Genomic DNA, 18467 nt, shown 5'->3' on the forward strand with positions numbered 1-18467 from the left:
ACCACCAGGCACCTTTTCAAGTAACCAAATTCCCTTTCTAGTACTCTTTTTCAGTTAAACTACCCGCAAAACATAATAGAAACACAACATACACATTAGTGTGATGTCGATGATACATTTTCATGAATTTCGGTACTTTCAGATAAAAGTGATCAAAGTGTGCAACCTCTAAATATTAATTGATTTTGCTAAAATATTTTACATGGATCTTTTAGATGACTTAGATCAAGGATTCAAGCAAAGTCATATGAAAATCATAACTTCGGAAAAATGAAACACCCTAAGGGACAGTGTGAGGGCACAGGCAGGAGGGGACAGTGTACTAAGGAGGGGGAGTGTGATGATAGAGTACAGTATAAATATTGGGCCCTATAGGAGGGACACAGTATGAGAGGACAGTGTGAAGAGGGGACCGGTATGGAAAGGAGAGGTCAGTGTGAAGATTATGTACCATAAGAGGGACAGTGTGGGGGTTATATTTTGTGCAGACAATATAGTGAGTGGCAATTTTCTATTCAGGAGCATTTTAATAACACTTGTATCTTTAAGGGCATCATGTGGAAATTTTCTGCAAAAGAGCGGAGAAGATGGAAGTCTGCAGAGACGGCTGTGGATGAGAAAACTCATCATGGGATCTGGACAAGATGAAGAAAAGAAGGAGTATGACTCCAGAGATGACGTCATCTATAAGGTACCTCGATGTAAATGTTATGTGTGATGCTAACTAACTCATGTTTTTATTTATGTTAGGAGCTTTAAAGGGGATGTCCAGGTTAGTAATGAGTCTGCAGTCATTCTTTGTGACTGCAGACTTCTGAATTCTCACAGTGCGCACTGCACGCTGTCAGGATTCTCTCGTTCTGGCGATTTAGATACATGTGGTCACATGCTGACTAGACATGTGTGGCCTCACTCAATGAAAATGAACTGAGTGAGGCCGGGCACGTCTAGTCGGAATGTGGCCAGAAGTATACAACTCGCATGCTTGTGCTGACATGACTGCACACAGTCAAGGGAGATTCCTAAAAGTGTGCAATGCATTAGTTGTGAGAATTCAGAAGTCTGCAACGTCAGGATTCAGCTCTGCAGGTTCCAGTAGTCGTCACATGGACACTTCACTCACATGCGACTTTCATACTTGTGGTCCTGTGACAATGAGCTTCTCTTCCTGCTTCTCTCAGTTTTTCACTGATCATTGAGAGCATTAGGGAGAGGAGCTCGTCAGTACATGACTAAGTGTGAAAATCGCATATGATCTTGGTGCGGGGGGGGGGGGGGGGGGCGCCGAAATGAATTCTTGCCCCAGGTGCCAGAAACCCTAAATACACCTCTGGGAGGAGATCTGTCAGTCACCCATAGCGGCGCTGGGAGAAGCCAACTGGGGGCAGAGCCGGATTATGTAAGCATATTTTCTCAGAAACACCAGATCATAGTATACCAGGCTGCAATCGTGCAGCCGGGATCCGATTCATGCTGCCTCTGGATTGGGCACTACGAGTTGCAAGACAGGCACCCATTATAGGGATTTTCCCCAAAATCCCAATGTACCCCTTAGGCCTGAGACACGCTAGCGTAGAATACGGACGAGTGCTATGCGAGAAAACATCACATAGCACTCGGACCAGTGTTAATCTATGGGGCAGCTCACAACACCGTTTTTTTCTCTGGCGTATTCAACGTGCAAGTGAAATAGCAGCATTATGCCCTACATATGCCAATACAAGCCTATGGGTGCGAGAAAAAAAAAATCCAACATCACACGGACCATCAGTGTGATTTGCAACAAATCCGCACACATTTCCTCATTTCAGACATTAAATGAATTGGGGAAAAGCAGTGAGAAATGTAAAGCCATACGGATGTCATATGGATACATAGATGCGCGGAAATCGCATTACACACGGATGACCATACTGAGAACACTTGTGTGACTCTCGGCCGAGAGAATCGGACCGATTTTTCATACAGTAAGTGTGATGCCGGCCTTATCTGCGATAGGCCTGACACAGAGATGATTGTGCTCTGCCTCCGCTCCAATCATTGTCACTGGGACTGCTGGACATAGCGGAGCGCTGTACTTGGCTTTCTCCAGCAGTCCCATACATACAATACTTGGCCAGTCACATGCTCCGCCGCCCCAGTCTGCGGGTCCTGGGGATAACTGGGGGTTTGGGAGAAAACACCTATGACCGATCCGTCGCTAAGCGACACGTTACTTTCACCTCCATCAGTGTCAAAAACAGGCAAAAAAAAGTAACAGCTGCAAAACGGAATCCACTTGGGGAGAACGATGTGTGATCCTAAATACCTGCGGTTTTTACCACTTTCCCAGTCTTAGCAGTGTGCACAGCTAACGGCCAGTTTACCTGCTAAGACCCCACAGGTGATAAAGAGGTGGCCAGAAAGCTCATGCCAGTGACGGCTCTAACATAGAGGGCACATGGCGCCCAGCCACACTGAGGACGGGGAACCTGCGCGGTACACAGGCAGCACTGGTCACAAGCAGCCTCCTCAGTGACGCGCACATGCGCACTGGATCTACAGTCCTGCGTGTGACTAGTTTCCGCGGATCCGGCTCCGCCCCTAGGCTGTCACGCAAGCGTTACCTGAAAGACTTGAAGAAATGCCGTACGCTCTGACGTCACGTGATTGGCGTACCTTATCCGCATGTCTTTCAGGAAGAGGGGCGGTACCCCAGGGGATGTAAGGGCAGTAAACTCAGGCTGAAAGCGAGGCTGACTTTATTATAAGTGACAGGCTCCTCGGCCTATCACAAGCTGAATGCTTCTGATCGCCACCAATCAATGAGCACTTTGCAGCCTAGGGGCGGTGCTTACAGAACAGCAAGATAGTGTGGCAGAAGTTCATGGGGAGACGTTTTAGGATTTTTTTTTCGCGAACTTCCAATGTGTTGTGAGTCGGGCTGTGTGTAGCGGGCCCCGGAAAGTGATCGTCGGTGCGCTGCGCTCCAGACACGGCGCCATGCAGAATGCGGAGCTCGGCACGGGAATGCTCACCGGCGGCTACGAGCATGAGATAGACTCGGTGACTCCGCTCTCGCCCCTCGGCATAGAGGCTGAAGTTTTCCTGCCCGGAAAGAAGGTGCATTTCCTCGCCGACCTGCCCGCGGGAGGGGACACGCTGGACTTTAAGCTGGCGGCAGCCGCCGTGCTGTCCTCCGGTGCGGGCTCCGGCAGCGACGACGACGAGGTCTCTGAAGTAAGTGGCGCCCAGCTCCTGCCTGCGCCGTTTCCTCTTGGCCTGCTCCTCGCACTCCTATTTTTGGCAGCCGCCGCTGCGCTGGTGGAGCCCAGTGTAACTTGTGCTGGGACCTGGCTGGCTCCCAGTGCCTAGGCCTGAGTGTGGCAGGGCTGGTCCGGCCGGTAGTGCCAGGCTGCTCCCTGCTGGGTGACACCGGGGTCCCACAGGAAATCCCCCCCCCCCCCCATCACCAGGGTTTTCCTTGTTGGCCTCTTCCTCCTGGGCAAAGGGGAAAACCTAAAATCCCAAGGAGCAGAAGTCCTTGACGCGACCTCTTCTGACAGGTTCTACAAAATCTAATTCGCCCTTCTTATTCCTCCACATTGGTTTTCTAAAAAAAAATGAACCAGACTCATCAGATCGGCCTGTTGCCCCTCCAGCATCGCCGCCCTGGTGGTCCCCACTGCTCCATGCATCCAATCACAGTTCACAGCCGTCAGGTGCCTTATATGCCGAGATGTGCACTGAGGCCATTGGTATAGGGTGCGTGAGGGTGGAGTAAGGCCCCCAATACACGGACCTTCATCAGATCAGCCTGGTGGTCCCCACTGCTCCATGCATCCGATCACAGTTCACAGCCGTCAGGTGCCTTATATGCCGAGATGTGCACTGAGGCCATTGGTGTAGGGTGCGTGAGGGTGGAGTAAGGCCCCCAATACACGGAGCTTCATCAGATCAGCCTGGTGGTCCCCACTGCTCCATGCATCCGATCACAGTTCACAGCCGTCAGGTGCCTTATATGCCGAGATGTGCACTGAGGCCATTGGTGTAGGGTGCGTGAGGGTGGAGTAAGGTCCCCGATACACAGACCTTCATCAGATCAGCCTGGTGGTCCCCACTGCTCCATGCATCCGATCACACTTCACAGCCGTCAGGTGCCTTATATGCCGAGATGTGCACTGAGGCCATTGGTGTAGGGTGCGTGAGGGTGGAGTAAGGTCCCCGATACACAGAGCTTCATCAGATCAGCCTGGTGGTCCCCACTGCTCCATGCATCCGATCACAGTTCACAGCCGTCAGGTGCCTTATATGCCGAGATGTGCACTGAGGCCATTGGTGTAGGGTGCGTGAGGGTGGAGTAAGGTCCCCGATACACAGACCTTCATCAGATCAGCCTGGTGGTCCCCACTGCTCCATGCATCCGATCACAGTTCACAGCCGTCAGGTGCCTTATATGCCGAGATGTATACTGAGGCCATTGGTGTAGGGTGCGTGAGGGAGGAGTAATGCCCCCAATACACGGACCTTCATCAGATCAGCCTGGTGGTCCCCACTGCTCCATGCATCCAATCACAGTTCTCAGCAGTCAGGTGCCTTATATTCCGAGAAAAGCACTGAGGCCATTGGTGTACGGCACGTGAGGGTGGAGTAAGGCCCCCAATACACGGAGCTTCATCAGATCAGCCTGCTGACCCTCCAGCACCGCCGCCCTGGTGGTCCCCACTGCTCCATGCGTCCAATCAGTTCTCAGCAGTCAGGTGCCTTTATATGCCGAGATCTGCACTGAGGCCATTGGTGTACGGCACGTGAGGGTGGAGTAAGGCCCCAATACATATGAGAGAGAACGTTGGACCTCAAGCTTTGTTTTCAGGTCATCTGTAACAGGCTGCAGCTTTCTCCTCTCCCCCCTTGAAAGCACATGAATGTCTGGCTGAGCCGAGCGCCCGTGTGTTGCGGAGTCGGAAGCAAGCTGTCTGCAGGCACGATGTTCTTGTGTACTGCCATCTTCAGCCCTGCCTGACACCTCTGTGGCTTATCTACAGGTAGAACCAAAGGATCAGACTGTGTAAATCAACATGCCCAATCCTTGTGTCCACTGACGTTCTCAATTGGAGCAGAGTAGAAAGGCTACCAGGTACCGCATGTGGTCAGCTGTTTAGGCAATCCTTAATGTAAATAGGGTCTTTAGACTGCACCATTCAGCACCCACATACAAGTGATCCGAAAGGGATCCTGTTGGCCAAAATGCGCTAAGTAAAGGCAGGGTGATGCAGGGCTCGGAAATTCCTTTGTAGTGAAGTGCATATAATGGCAGTATTGGAAGCACAGAATATTATAATTTCCCTATCCTGCTCTATTCTAGTCATGTGAGTGGGCACCACGCAGGCACCGTACACTGTTGTGCACCCTCTAACTTCATTGTCATTCTGTTCACCCTGGAATTGTTGAGCTGCATGTCTGTCGAGTTATATCTGCAAGATTTTCTGTTTGATTTTGCGTGGGGGGCTTCAGGATTTCATAATGGGTTGTCTAGTAATGGACATGCTTTTAAAGCTTAAAGTCCCTCAGGAAAAATTGTACTCTCCTCCCGGACCGACGGTATTCCAGCGATGTTGGTGTTGGCGCTCTCTCGCTAATGTGACGGCTACGGTCCATCAGCGCCCACTGATCGGCTGCAGCGGTGTAAGAGACATATCAATATCACGTGATTGTGGGGCAACGTGGCTGGAGCAGGAATTATCTGGTAGATGAGTGTTTTTCTTTCAGCCACTTGTCATTTAACAATGGGTGGTGCAGTAGTGGACCCCATTTAACTTGCCAAGTTGGAACAAATTCTGTATTAGGTATGTATAGGAAATGATATGCTAGTCACTGGGGGTCCTCACCACTGTGTCCCCAACTAGTCTAAGAACAGGACTCTGAAATCCTACACTAGAATGGGAATATATTCCAATGGGACATTTCTGAGCCAATTCTCCAGTTGGGACAACCCCTTTAACCCATCTACGTCCAGCTAAACCCAGATAAGTGGGTGATGTTAGGATTGGCTGCTGTTGCTGTAGTCCATCTGTAATCTGAGCCAGTTTGCATTGATACTGTGTGATGTTCCTACAAGCAGTTATGGTTAACCATATACCAACCCGTGTCAGAAAGGCACATTACTTTATTAAGTATTTGCATACTTTTTGTCAATTGTGGTCATTATTTTAAATAGAAATACTAATATGTTTGACTCTAAAATGTTGTGATGTTTCTGAGGTAAAAACATACTATAAAACTGCAGAACAACATGAGAAAACAGAGTGCAAAAATAAGTCTCAAAATAGCCTTTTATTTCAATATTTATAAACAAACAGCCATAAATAAGACAGAAACAGAGCGCTCCTGAAACAGGTGGTGCCAGCATGCATGGAAATAAACTTAGCAGAGAATTATTTCATATATGGATTTTACATCAGGGCCTATCAACATTATGGCCTCTAACCAAATACCCCTAGTCAAAGAAAAAAGGAACAATGACTGTTGCTAAACAATTTTTAGATTGAACTATCTTGTAAGTCTAATATTTACATTAAAGATGGTATGTGAATGTACCGGGGTAGAGTGTACATGTGCTGGCCCACCAACCCCAATGCACGTTTCACCCAAGGCTTCGTCAGCGTGCGTTGGGGTTGGTGGGCCAGCACATGTACACTCTACCCCGGTACATTCACATACCATCTTTAATGTAAATATTAGACTTACAAGATAGTTCAATCTAAAAATTGTTTAGCAACAGTCATTGTTCCTTTTTTCTTTGACTAGGGGTATTTGGTTAGAGGCCATAACGTTGATAGGCCCTGATGTAAAATCCATATATGAAATAATTCTGCTAAGTTTTTTTTTTTTTTTTTTTTTCTCCATGTATGCTGGCACCACCTGTTTCAGGAGCGCTTTGTTTGTGTCTTATTTATGGCTGTTCATTTATAAATATTGAAATAAAATACTATTTTGAGGCTTATTTTTGCGCTCTGTTTCCTCATGTTGGTCTACTGATTCACTTTAGAGTGTGGCTCTTGTAAAGAGGTTGTTGTGTGTATATATATATATATATATATATATATATATATATATATATATATATATATATATATATATATATATATATATATATATATATATATTTATTTATTTTTGGTGGTGTTCAATACTATAAAACTGACCTGGTGGCTAGTTGGACAAGTGTGTCCCTGGCAGCATCTCCCCGCCACTTCTCTCTTGTATAGCAAGAAAAAAACACGACCAAAGACTCCCAAATATAATTTAAATAATACATTTATTGAACAATCGGGTATAGATGACGACAAGGAAAGAGAGGGGTTACAACCACTAACACATGCCAGAAAAATAGGACGCTCGCAGGACATAAAGTATATCAATAGTATAGGCTTACAGGGACATATATAATAATTTAAAGTATGGTCACATATATATATTGCACATTTCCCATCCAGCCTGATCTATCTAGAACCTAGCACATAAGGTGTATACCAAAAATAGGAGGAAAGAGGGAAACAGCTACACAAGCTGATATCATTACCCGTAATGTGCCAGGAGTGTGTCCGCGAGCATCCTCCCCCAGCTCGCGGACACACTCCTGGCACATTACGGGTAATGATATCAGCTTGTGTAGCTGTTTCCCTCTTTCCTCCTATTTTTGGTATACACCTTATGTGCTAGGTTCTAGATAGATCAGGCTGGATGGGAAATGTGCAATATATATATGTGACCATACTTTAAATTATTATATATGTCCCTGTAAGCCTATACTATTGATATACTTTATGTCCTGTGAGCGTCCTATTTTTGTGGCATGTGCTAGTGGTGGTAACCCCTCTCTTTCCTTGTCATCTATACCTGAATTTTCAATAAATGTATTTTGGATTATTTAAATTATATTTGGGAGTCTTTGGTCGTGTTTTTTTCTTGCTATGTATGACTTTTGCGACTTTTTCCTTGATTATGTCCATAGAAATATTTTATCACAGTATTTTTACGTTGTAAGCCAGTTGATATAGTTACTGTGATCCTTTCTTGTGTTCATGAGGTGTTTTTACTTCCCTCTTGTGACAGGTCTCTCTCTATACATACAGGCAGGAAGAGACCTGTCACTCCATGGGAGCGAGCAGGAAGAAGCTGCTTGGGACCCACCGTTCCGACAAGCCAACAACTTGGCTTGATGACCTGGATCGGCATTGTTAAGAGCTGGCCTTCGGGGTGCAGCTAAAATGGCCTTGTTCCCAGTTATATCTCTTAATGTAGATTTCCTCTGAAACATTGGGAGTATTTTTTTTAAAAGCAAAATATACCGGGCATGAGCATGCTCTGAATAGGGAAATGTTCACTGTGAAGGGAGGGGGAGCAGGTGAACTGTGACATCACCAATTGTGAATTCTGTCTCCTGTGAGACCTGTTGGGTAGAGCCTTTTATTTGTAATCCTGTCTATGATGGTTACCATTGAGTGAAGAGGGGGATGACTGTTGTAAGTCTGGAGTTTTAAAGGAATTGTCAGGGATCTCACATGTTGTTATCCTTAAGCTAAGTCTTCAGTGTGAGATCATTTGGACACCACACCGATCAGTTAATATCTGCAGCCACCGGATTGAACTTTAAACTGAGAGAAAAATAAAGTGCTCGTCGAGTTGTCAGTGACCATTAGAGTATGGCGCTCTGGTGTTCCATGACTTGCGTTACTTACATCTGGGGGTTCCCAGAGCAGATATCCGCTTATTGATTGTTGAATCCCCAACGATCTATAGATACATCATCAATATTAGTCTTGAGCTATCCCTTTAATTGTTTACCATTGTATCAGTGAAATACTAACTTTCCAGGACATTTCTTCTGACGTCGCAATAGGAGGATGACTATCCCTGTCTCTGTAGGGACACATGCAGGTTAAAAGGCCCCTCCCGCCTCCACCCTGCACGGTTTTTTTTTTTTTCCTGTCTCTATAGAAGACAGATGCACGAGAGGTCATGCTTGGGGTTTTTAGAAGTTAACTACATACTTTATAATTATCCATAGGTGATTAAATGGTTCAAGGCCTGACTGAGGATCGAAGTTTCTGCCTCCCCTCCCAGTCTTCCACTGGACTTGGCTTTCTCCTCTCTAGTAGTGGATTCGCTCGGTAGTAATTGGCCTAAACCTTTTTAATTTGGAGATCCATGTTGTTGTGGCAAAGTTTTTCCAGTTTGGAGTTCTGGGTAGATTCCACTATGCTTCTTCACCCTAGGCCTGTAGTCACTTGATCTTGCTTCTGCTATCAGCAGAGTCACTTGATGTGAACTGTTTCCTCATTGTGGTGCACAGTGTTCACCATTCAATTCTGGTGCATACCAATTGTCTAAGGACTGCAGATGGAAGTACTTGTCACTATCCCATGGGAGCACAGAAGGTATGTGACCAGAAAGACCGCATCCATGCAAAGATAGCTTGGCTGTCTGAACACTGATGAGACCAGATTAACAATTGTATAGTGTGTTGTAAACTTATGGCTACAAGAAAGTAACAGCTATGTGAGGGAATATTTGAGAACTTGGATCCTGGAATCAGTGTGTTTCTCTAAGGGTATGTGCAGACAATCAGGAAGTGGCAGCGCTTTAGGCGTAGCACATGTCCGCTGTGTCCAAAGCGCTGCCGGCTATTGAACGCAGGTGATTCTGCATGTTTTATTTGAATTGTGCGGAATCACTGCACCCTATTCATTGTACGGGTGGCATTTATCTTGCGGAGACTCTGCAAGATAAACATGCTGCAGTCTGGAAAGATGCGCTGCATGTCCATCTCAGCGGGTGAGCCACAGGCGGATGCTCACGCCCAGTGGGCACGGGATTTCTTCAAATCCCATCCACTACGCTGTAATATCTGGATGCTGCGCAAGTACGCAGCGTCCAACCCTCAGCGTTTACTGATCGTGTGCACATACCCTAAGGTTTCTTCAGTCCCGTCAGGGCTTACTTGCCGCAGTCTACTATGTTGGTGTCCGCCTCCAGTAGGCATACAGTACAGACCGAAAGTTTGGACACCTTCTCATTTAAAGATTTTTCTGTATTTTCATGACTATGAAAATTGTACATTCACACTGAAGGCATCAAAACTATGAATTAACACATGTGGAATTATATACTTAACAAAAAAGTGTGAAACAACTGAAATTATGTCTTATATTCTAGGTTCTTCAAAGTAGCCACCTTTTGCTTTGACTGCTTTGCACACTCTTGTCGTTCTCTTGATGAGCTTCAAGAGGTAGTCACCGGGAATGGTTTTCACTTCACAGGTGTGCCCTGTCAGGTTTAATAAGTGGGATTTCTTGCCTTATAAATGGGGTTGGGACCATCAGTTGTGTTCTGCAGAAGTCTGGTGGATACACAGCTGATAGCCCTACTGAATAGACTGTTGGCTGCTTTTTTCTTGCCATAATAGAAATTCTAAGTAAAGAAAAACGAGTGGCCATCATTACTTTAAGAAATGAAGGTCAGTCAGTCCGAAAAATTGGTAAAACTTTGAAAGTGCCCCCAAGTACAGTGGCAAAAACCATCAAGCGCTACAAAGAAACTGGCTCACATGAGGACCGCCCCAGGAAAGGAAGACCAGCCTCAGAAATTGCAGGTTAGCAGCAGTTCAGATTAGAGACCAGGTCAATGCCACACAGAGTTCTAGCAGCAGACACATCTCTACAACAACTGTTAAGAGGAGACTTTGTGCAGCAGGCCTTCATGGTAAAATAGCTGCTAGGAAACCGCTGCTAAGGACAGGCAACAAGCAGAAAAGACTTGTTTGGGTTAAAGAACACAAGGAATGGACATCAAACCAGTGGAAATCTGTGCTTTGGTCTGATGAGTCCAAATTTGAGATCTTTGGTCCCAACCACCGTGTCTTTGTGCGACGCAGAAAAGTTGAACGGATGGACTCTACATGCCTGGTTCCCACCGTGAAGCATGAAGGAGGAGGAGGTGTGATGGTGTGGGGGTGCTTTGCTGGTGATATTGTTGGGGATTTATTCAAAATTGAAGGCATACTGAACCAGCATGGCTACCGCAGCATCTTGCAGTTGCATGCTATTCCATCCGGTTTGCGTTTAGTTGGACCATCATTTATTTTTCAACAGGACAATGACCCCAAACACACCTCCAGGCTGTGTAAGGGCTATTTGACCAAGAAGGAGAGTGATGGGATGCTACGCCAGATGACCTGGCCTCCATAGTCACCAGACCTGAACCCAATCGAGATTGTTTGGGGTGAGCTGGACCGCAGAGTGAAGGCAAAAGGGCCAACAAGTGCTAAGCATCTCTGCGAACTCCTTCAAGATTGTTGGAAGACCATTTCCGGTGACTACCTCTTGAAGCTCATCAAGAGAATGCCAAGAGTGTGCAAAGCAGTCATCAAAGCAAAAGGTGGCTATTTTGAAGAACCTAGAATATAAGACATAATTTCAGTTGTTTCACACTTTTTTAAGTATAAAATTCCACATGTGTTAATTCATAGTTTTGATGCCTTGAGTGTGAATATACAATTTTCATAGTCATGAAAATACAGAAAAATCTTTAAATGAGGTGTGTCCAAACTTTTGGTCTGTACTGTATATGCCCGAAAATCATGCACGACATGAAGCACTTTCACCACCTCTGCACCATTATAGTCTATGACTCTACTGGCGCATATGCCCAAATCCCGTTTTGCTTTGGGTTTCGGACGTAAACTCCGATGGGGCAAAGCAACGTGTGACAAAACGTAGCGTGAAAGCACCCTAACTGGTTTCGGTGTCAACATCAAGTAAGAGTAATATATACTTGCACCTTGTTTGCCAAAAGTGTATTGTTACACTTATAAAGGGTAGCTTGCCATTTTTCATGGCAGAATGAAGAGTCTTGATTCGAGAGAACAACACTAGATCTCCTTCCCTCTATCAACCTTGTACAATGTGTGCAGAGTTATTAGGCAAGAGAGGATTTTGACCAGGTCATCATTTTTATGCAGATTTTCCAACACCAAGATGTATAAACTTGAATGCTTATTGGATAAAGTAGATTAGGTGAGGTGTATTTGTGTTATGAGGAAGACTGCGGCCTAAAGTGATCAGCATTCTTTACCAAGATGTGCAGAATTATTAGGCAGCTGGTTTCCCTCAGGCAAAATGGGCCAAAAAGAGATTTGCCTGACTCTGAAAAGCAAAAAAGTCTTACAGAGGGATGTAACAAACTTAAAATTGCAAAGACATTGGGGTGCGATCCCAGAACCAACAACATTTTTGCTACAAATACTCAACAGGATAACAGGAAATGTTAAGAAAAAGATGGACAATAGCTGCCAAAGATTTGACAAGAATGAAACAAAGTGACCAGGAAGCCATTATCCTCCAGAACTGCAACATCACTGGAATGCCCGGAACCACAAGGTGTTCAGAGTTATGGCCAAAGTGAGAGAGGCTGAAACCTGGCCGTAACTGAACAAGACGCAGAAATTAAAATGTCAATACTGAACCAAGAAATACCTTAAGATCATTTTCCAAATTTTTATGGACTAAGATTAGTCACTTTTGACAGCAGATGGAAGGGCCCGTGGTTTGAGCAGTAGCAGGCACAGATCTCTGCTTTGACTCAGACACTAGCATTGGGGAGGTGGGGTACTTCTATAGGCTGGTATTATTAAAGATGATCTAGTTAAACCTTTTCAGGTTGAATATGTACTCAAAATAGGCTCCCAAACCTAGATATAGATATATTACATTTTATTTTTTTAAGCCAGAGTTGCAGGAAAGTCTGCATCTTTCTAGAAAACTATGATTTTTATGCAGGACAATGCTCTATCGTATACATCAAAGTACTCCACTGCTTGGCTGCTAGTAATGTGACTGCAGACTTGTGAATCCTCATTGCGTACACTGTGCCCTTTGAGCATTCTCTGGTGCCAGATGCAAGTGGCCATATGACCTCAAGTCTACCATTTGCATGCATGCAGCTGTGTGCCAACTAAACATGTAGGCTCTCTCAATACAAGTGAATTGAGTGAGGCTGGAGATGTCTAGGCGCAATGTGTCCGTAGGTATGCAAATCGCACATTTGCGGTTACATGACTGAACGCACCCGGCTCTAACACCACAAAATCCTCACAGCGTGTAGTGCACACGCTCTTGAGGATTCATAGGTCTTTCTCCAGTCACCTTCCATGACAGCAGTATCGGAGGATGTCTCCCCGCCCTAATAGGGACATGAAACAGAGGTTAAATACCCCTCCCCTTCCTGCAACCACCAGTGTTTTTCCTGTACCCTATTGGGCATGAAGAGGTTCCAGATAGTGCTGCTGTGGCCGGCGATCGGGAGCACTTGTTACGTACTCATGCCGGGCAGTCGAGGTCGGGGGCTCAGCTCTCCTCCAGTGACTGCTCCCATCTCCACGTTCTCCGTGTGACTGCTCTTCCTGTGCCTCCTTGTGGGGTAAAGCAGGGCGGTGGCATGCGACCGGGGTCCTCCTGTAGCTTCCTGGCATCCTGCTCCCTCCTTGCTGCTGATCTGGAGCCGCGCTCGCAAGAAGTAGCTTAGCTTTCGGTTAGCTTCCTGTGCGTTCCACGCTGGAGCGCACGCTTAAGCCTGCCGGCTTTTTTTCCCTTCAACCGCCATGATGGGGCTTTCACTCTTTGGTTTCCCCCCCCCCCCTACGGACCTTGAGGAGGAGCATTAAATCATGCTGAGACCTGGATGGTATAAAATCCTGGTCGGGGGAAGCCTCCAGGTAAGGCCCATTTGTCTGTGTCCCTTTGTGACTGGTGACAGACTGACCATATAGACGGTGACAAACCCCCTACGCTTCTGCAGAGTCCAGCGTTCACCCTCCTACTGTAAGTAGTGGATGTAGGTCCCTTGCTGTTTGGATAGTTGTGGGGTGACTTAGCTTGCCTTTCTCTCTTTTTAAGGGAGACTAGGTCCCTGCCCCTAAAAAGGATAAGGTGCCCAGCCACAAGTGTTGTATGTGCTTCCAGGCTTCCCTCCGCATATAGGAAGAAGCTTTGCCAACCGCGCATGGATGACGTGCTACGTAATAAACAGCCATCCCTCCTGGATAGCATCAAAACCCTCATTAAACAGGAGGTTCAATCCTCTATGGCTGCCCTTTCCCAGGCCCCGACACCACAACCCCCTTCTCCTAAGAAAGGGAAGATGGCACCTGTGGAATCTGACTCTGACTCAGGCGAGATCCATACCTCGGGTTCGGAGGACATTTGGACTTCCACCTCCAAACCGATAATAAAAAAATCTTTTCTCTTCCGAAGACATGGAAGAGCTGATTAGTATGGTGAGAGGCACTGTGGGGGTGATGGAGGAGGAAGTGAGTCACTCCTTACAGGACGAAATGTTTGGGGGGTTAAAAACCTAACATCCAAAAAATGTTTTCCCATGCATGAAAACAATGATCCTTGTCCTTCCTGAATGGGGCCTCCCTAAAAAGGTCTGAGTGTCGCTTCCCTCTTGAAGTGGACTGTTCTTTAGCAACTGTTTTAAAGCAATTGTTACCATCCACCTCTTGTGTCTCCCCTTTTCCTCATAGATTGTAAGCTTGCGAGCAGCAGGGCCCTCATTCCTCCTGGTATCTGTTTTGAACTGTGATTTCTGTTATGCTGTAATGTCTGTTGTCTGTATAAGTCCCCTCTATAAGTTGTAAAGCGCTGCGGAATATGTTGGCGCTATATAAATAAAATTATTATTATTATTATTATTATTATTTATTATTCTTTATGGAAAACCCCCAAGGTGGATGTACAGGTGTCCAGGGTAACCAAATAGACTGCTCTTCCTTTTGAAGATTCTTCTCAGCTCAAAGATCCCATGCATCGGAAAATCGAGAGCTTGTTAAGGAAAGCCTGGGACGCCTCGACCAATCTACCAATAACAAATGTGGCCTCAACGTGTGTTGCCAGATCTGTATTCCGCTGGCTGCATACGTTAGAGAAACACCTTACTCAGGGGACTTCTAGGGAGGAGATACTAGACTCTCTGCCTCTACTCCAGAAAGCAACGGGGTTCCTTGCGGATGCCTCTGCTGAGTTTGTCCGTGTAGCGGCTAGGTCTGCAGTCCTGTCCAATTCATCTAGGAGAGCTCTATGGCTGAAATCCTGGGGAGGCGACCTTGCCTCCAAATCCAAACTGTGCGGTATTCCCTTTCAGGGACATTGTGTTTGGCCTGGCCCTTGACGAAATTTTAGATAAGGTTACAGATAAGAAGAAAGCTCTTCCAGAGCAGAGAAGCTCTAGGGAGCGTTTTTTTACCCTTCGCCACGACAGCACCCACATGAGAGGGATCCGCCCGTAGGAACAGGAAACCTACAGAAATAAAAGGGGCGGTCCCCCTCTCCTCAGTTGGTTTTCTGTTCCTATAGGATTCCCTGGAATACCTGCATGAATGAAGAATCCTGGGCCAATGCACCTGCCTGCGTGGTCTCTGTGGGAACAGCAGGGGCTGCGGCTTCAGAAGCAGCGGCGGGGGAGCCACTGCATGCAGCCTTCCCCCTCGTCTGGATGCTATCTGGCAGGCTTCGGGGAGGAATATGACTCAGCCTCCCGAGGACACGATCGGGAGTACTAGTAGGGGGATTAACTGTAATGGCAGCGGTGATTCCCGGCGACCACAGTAAGTGAGCTCCGGCCTTTCTGACCTGAAAATAGCTTAAGTACTTCTGGGGGAGGGCAGGGGAGGCGGTATTGAGAGCTCCATGTTTTTAAAAAAAGCCGGTGGCACACAGAGGTGTGCTCTATATGTCGTCTCTGGCGCATGAAGTGCACCCACCGGCGGTGGAGCATAGTAGCGCTAGCAAGTGCAGTGGCAGCACAAAAAGCAGCAGCACCAAAAACAGTGGACGCTCCAGAGGAGACTTCCACAGGCACAGGGCAATGGAGTAGAGAAGTGGATCTACCTAGAACCCGCATGGCGTCTCCACCACCAGAACTGGTACCATTGTAGCTTCACTGGGTGAGTGTAAATGAGCCTCTACTTAGTAAGCTGACCCCTTCCTTCTCTATACCACTATCTCCTAGGCTAAGAAAACCCGTAAGTCAAAACATATGGAATGTGCCTTGTGTACGCACCCCCTTCCCAACTCATACCCCAATGCCCAGGTTGCATTGATCAGACCTTGCAGGAGGAGGCTTCAGTAGCGACCACAAATGTCAGAGCCATGATCAGACAGGAAATTCAGGCTCTGGAGTCCAGGGGTTCAAAGAAATGGGAACAGTCCCTTCCCCGTCTCTAGTTCAGGATCTGAAGAGGGCTTGATCCAATCATCTGGTCCCTCTGGTTTGTCATCTACTTCATCAGATGACTAGGGCTGAACATTCTTCCCTATCGACATCATAAATAATCTTGTGAAATCCGTTAGGATTACGATGGGGTGCCTGGACACGAAAGAGTCCAGGTCCACACAAGATATGTTTGCTGGAGTTGCACAAAAAAAAAACAGCCGGCCTTTCCAGTGATCTCCGCTATTAAAGACCTTGTTAAAAAGGAATGGGACAGACAAGGTAAAGAATTCCTCCCATCCTCTTCTAAAAGGCGTTACCCTTTTAGTGACGAGGAGCTGGCCACATGGTCTAAAATTCCAAATGTAGATGTGGCTGTTGCAACCACCTCAAAACAGTCGTTCCTGCCAGTGGAGGATGCAGTGGTCTTGTTGGACCCACTGGACCGCAAGTCCGAAGCTTTGCTTAAAAGGTTATGGGAAACAAACACCAGAGCTTTCAAACCTGCCATCTCCGGCACATGCACAGCAAGATCGCTATTAGTCTGGATAGATCAGCTGGAGCAATAGGTCAAAGGGAAGGTGGTGAGAGAAAAAAGGTCCTACAAACAATTCCATTGATCAGAAGTGCCGCGGCATTCTTAGCCGACGCATCAGCAGATTGTTTGCCTCTGGCCTGGTTAATGCGGCTCGACGAGCCCTCTGGCTAAAGGGCTGGAAAGGGGATGCACAGTCCAAATCTAAACTATGTACAATCCCATGACAGGGTGAGTTCCTGTTTGGAAAAGTACTAGATGATTTACTCACCAAAGCAGGGGAGAGAAGGAAGGGATTCCCTAAATAATTTCTTCCGTTCTACAGGCGGGCGTTTAGAAGACGGCCATTTAATAGAAGGAAGCCATATGAGCCGCAAAAAGACTGCTGGGATTCGAAGGAAACAAGGCAGAGAGGTGCCTTGTTTAGTGGATCCGATAGAACTAGACGTAATAGTTACCGATTGTATAAAAATCCAGTAGGTGGTAGGCTAAATTTTTTTTCACCATGAATGGAGACATATAACATCAAGTTAGTGGATCCTTCACCTAATAAAATCTGGGTTGAAATTGGAATTTTTTTCAGATTCCATAGGGTACATTCATAGTGACATCCCTTAGAGCGCCAGGACAACAGGAGTTGCTCCAATTAGAAATCTTCAGTCTTTTGGCCAAAAAAGTTCTGGTAGAGGTGCTAAAGGATCAGGAAGGAAGGGGATTTTATTCCTCTTTATTCCTGGTTCCCAAACCTGATGATTCATCCCATACTATAATGAATCTTAGGAAATTGAATACCTTTCTGTATGCACATACCTTTTAAGATGGAATCAAATAGGTCTACTATCAAATTTTTGTTCCCCCCAGATGTTTTATGGCCTAACTAGATTTGAGGGATGCAAATTATCATCTTCCTATTCACGCTGTGCCCCAGCAGTACCTCAGAGTGGCTGTCAAACCTGACATTTCCAATTTGCAGCAATGCCGTTCGGCCTTTCGATGGCTCCTTGAGTGTTCACGAAAGTTATGCTGGAGGTAATGGCTTATCTATGTCAACAAGATACACTAATTGTGCCCTACCTAGATGACTTTCTATTAATAGGAAGATCTGCCTCACAATATAAAGAGCGCCTGGCTAATAAAATTTCATCTTTATAGGCATTAGGATGGATTGTGAATTTAAAAAAAACCAGGCTGGTTGCTGAAACCCTCCAGTCCTTCCTGGGATTACACCTGAACTCCTTAAGTCAGAGATGTCTCCTCCCAGAATCCAAAAAGTTGACCATAATTTCAAAAGTCAGTTCATCAAAGGACAGCCCTCACATGTCACTAAGAAGGGCCATGTCCCTCCCGGGGTCACTCACCACCTGCATTCTAGCAGTTCAATTGACTCCATACCATACTAGAGCCTTACAACATGAGATTCTATATGCACAGCACCATTGTCAGGGGCGTTTAGACAGAAAGATTACCCTTTCTGAGGAGGTACTAGATTCCTTATCTTGGTGGTTAAAAAAAATCATCTGTCCAGGGTAGTTCCATGGATAAGACCCTCTAAGATAATTACCACTGATGCTAGTCCAGATGGGTGTGGTGCCCATTTGGGGGAAAATCGAGCTTAGGGCCTCTGGAACACTGAGGTACAACATTCCTCCAATTGGAAGGTATTGAAAGCAGTTAATCATGC

General features: G+C 46.3%; 1 protein-coding gene across 1 annotated transcript in view; it reads left to right on the forward strand.

Annotated features, from left to right (window-relative positions):
• The first annotated feature begins 2817 nt into the window (after window positions 1-2817).
• LOC143776553 (ankyrin repeat and KH domain-containing protein 1-like) overlaps window positions 2818-18467 on the forward strand; it is a 196800-nt gene continuing 181150 nt past the window's right edge. Inside the window, exon 1 of the mRNA XM_077266025.1 lies at window positions 2818-3219. Coding sequence (XP_077122140.1) covers window positions 2983-3219 — 237 coding nt within the window. The 5' untranslated portion in view covers window positions 2818-2982. The remainder of the gene's footprint in view (window positions 3220-18467) is intronic.

The sequence above is a fragment of the Ranitomeya variabilis genome, chromosome 5 (assembly GCF_051348905.1).
Source record: "Ranitomeya variabilis isolate aRanVar5 chromosome 5, aRanVar5.hap1, whole genome shotgun sequence".
Taxonomy (NCBI): domain Eukaryota; kingdom Metazoa; phylum Chordata; class Amphibia; order Anura; family Dendrobatidae; genus Ranitomeya; species Ranitomeya variabilis.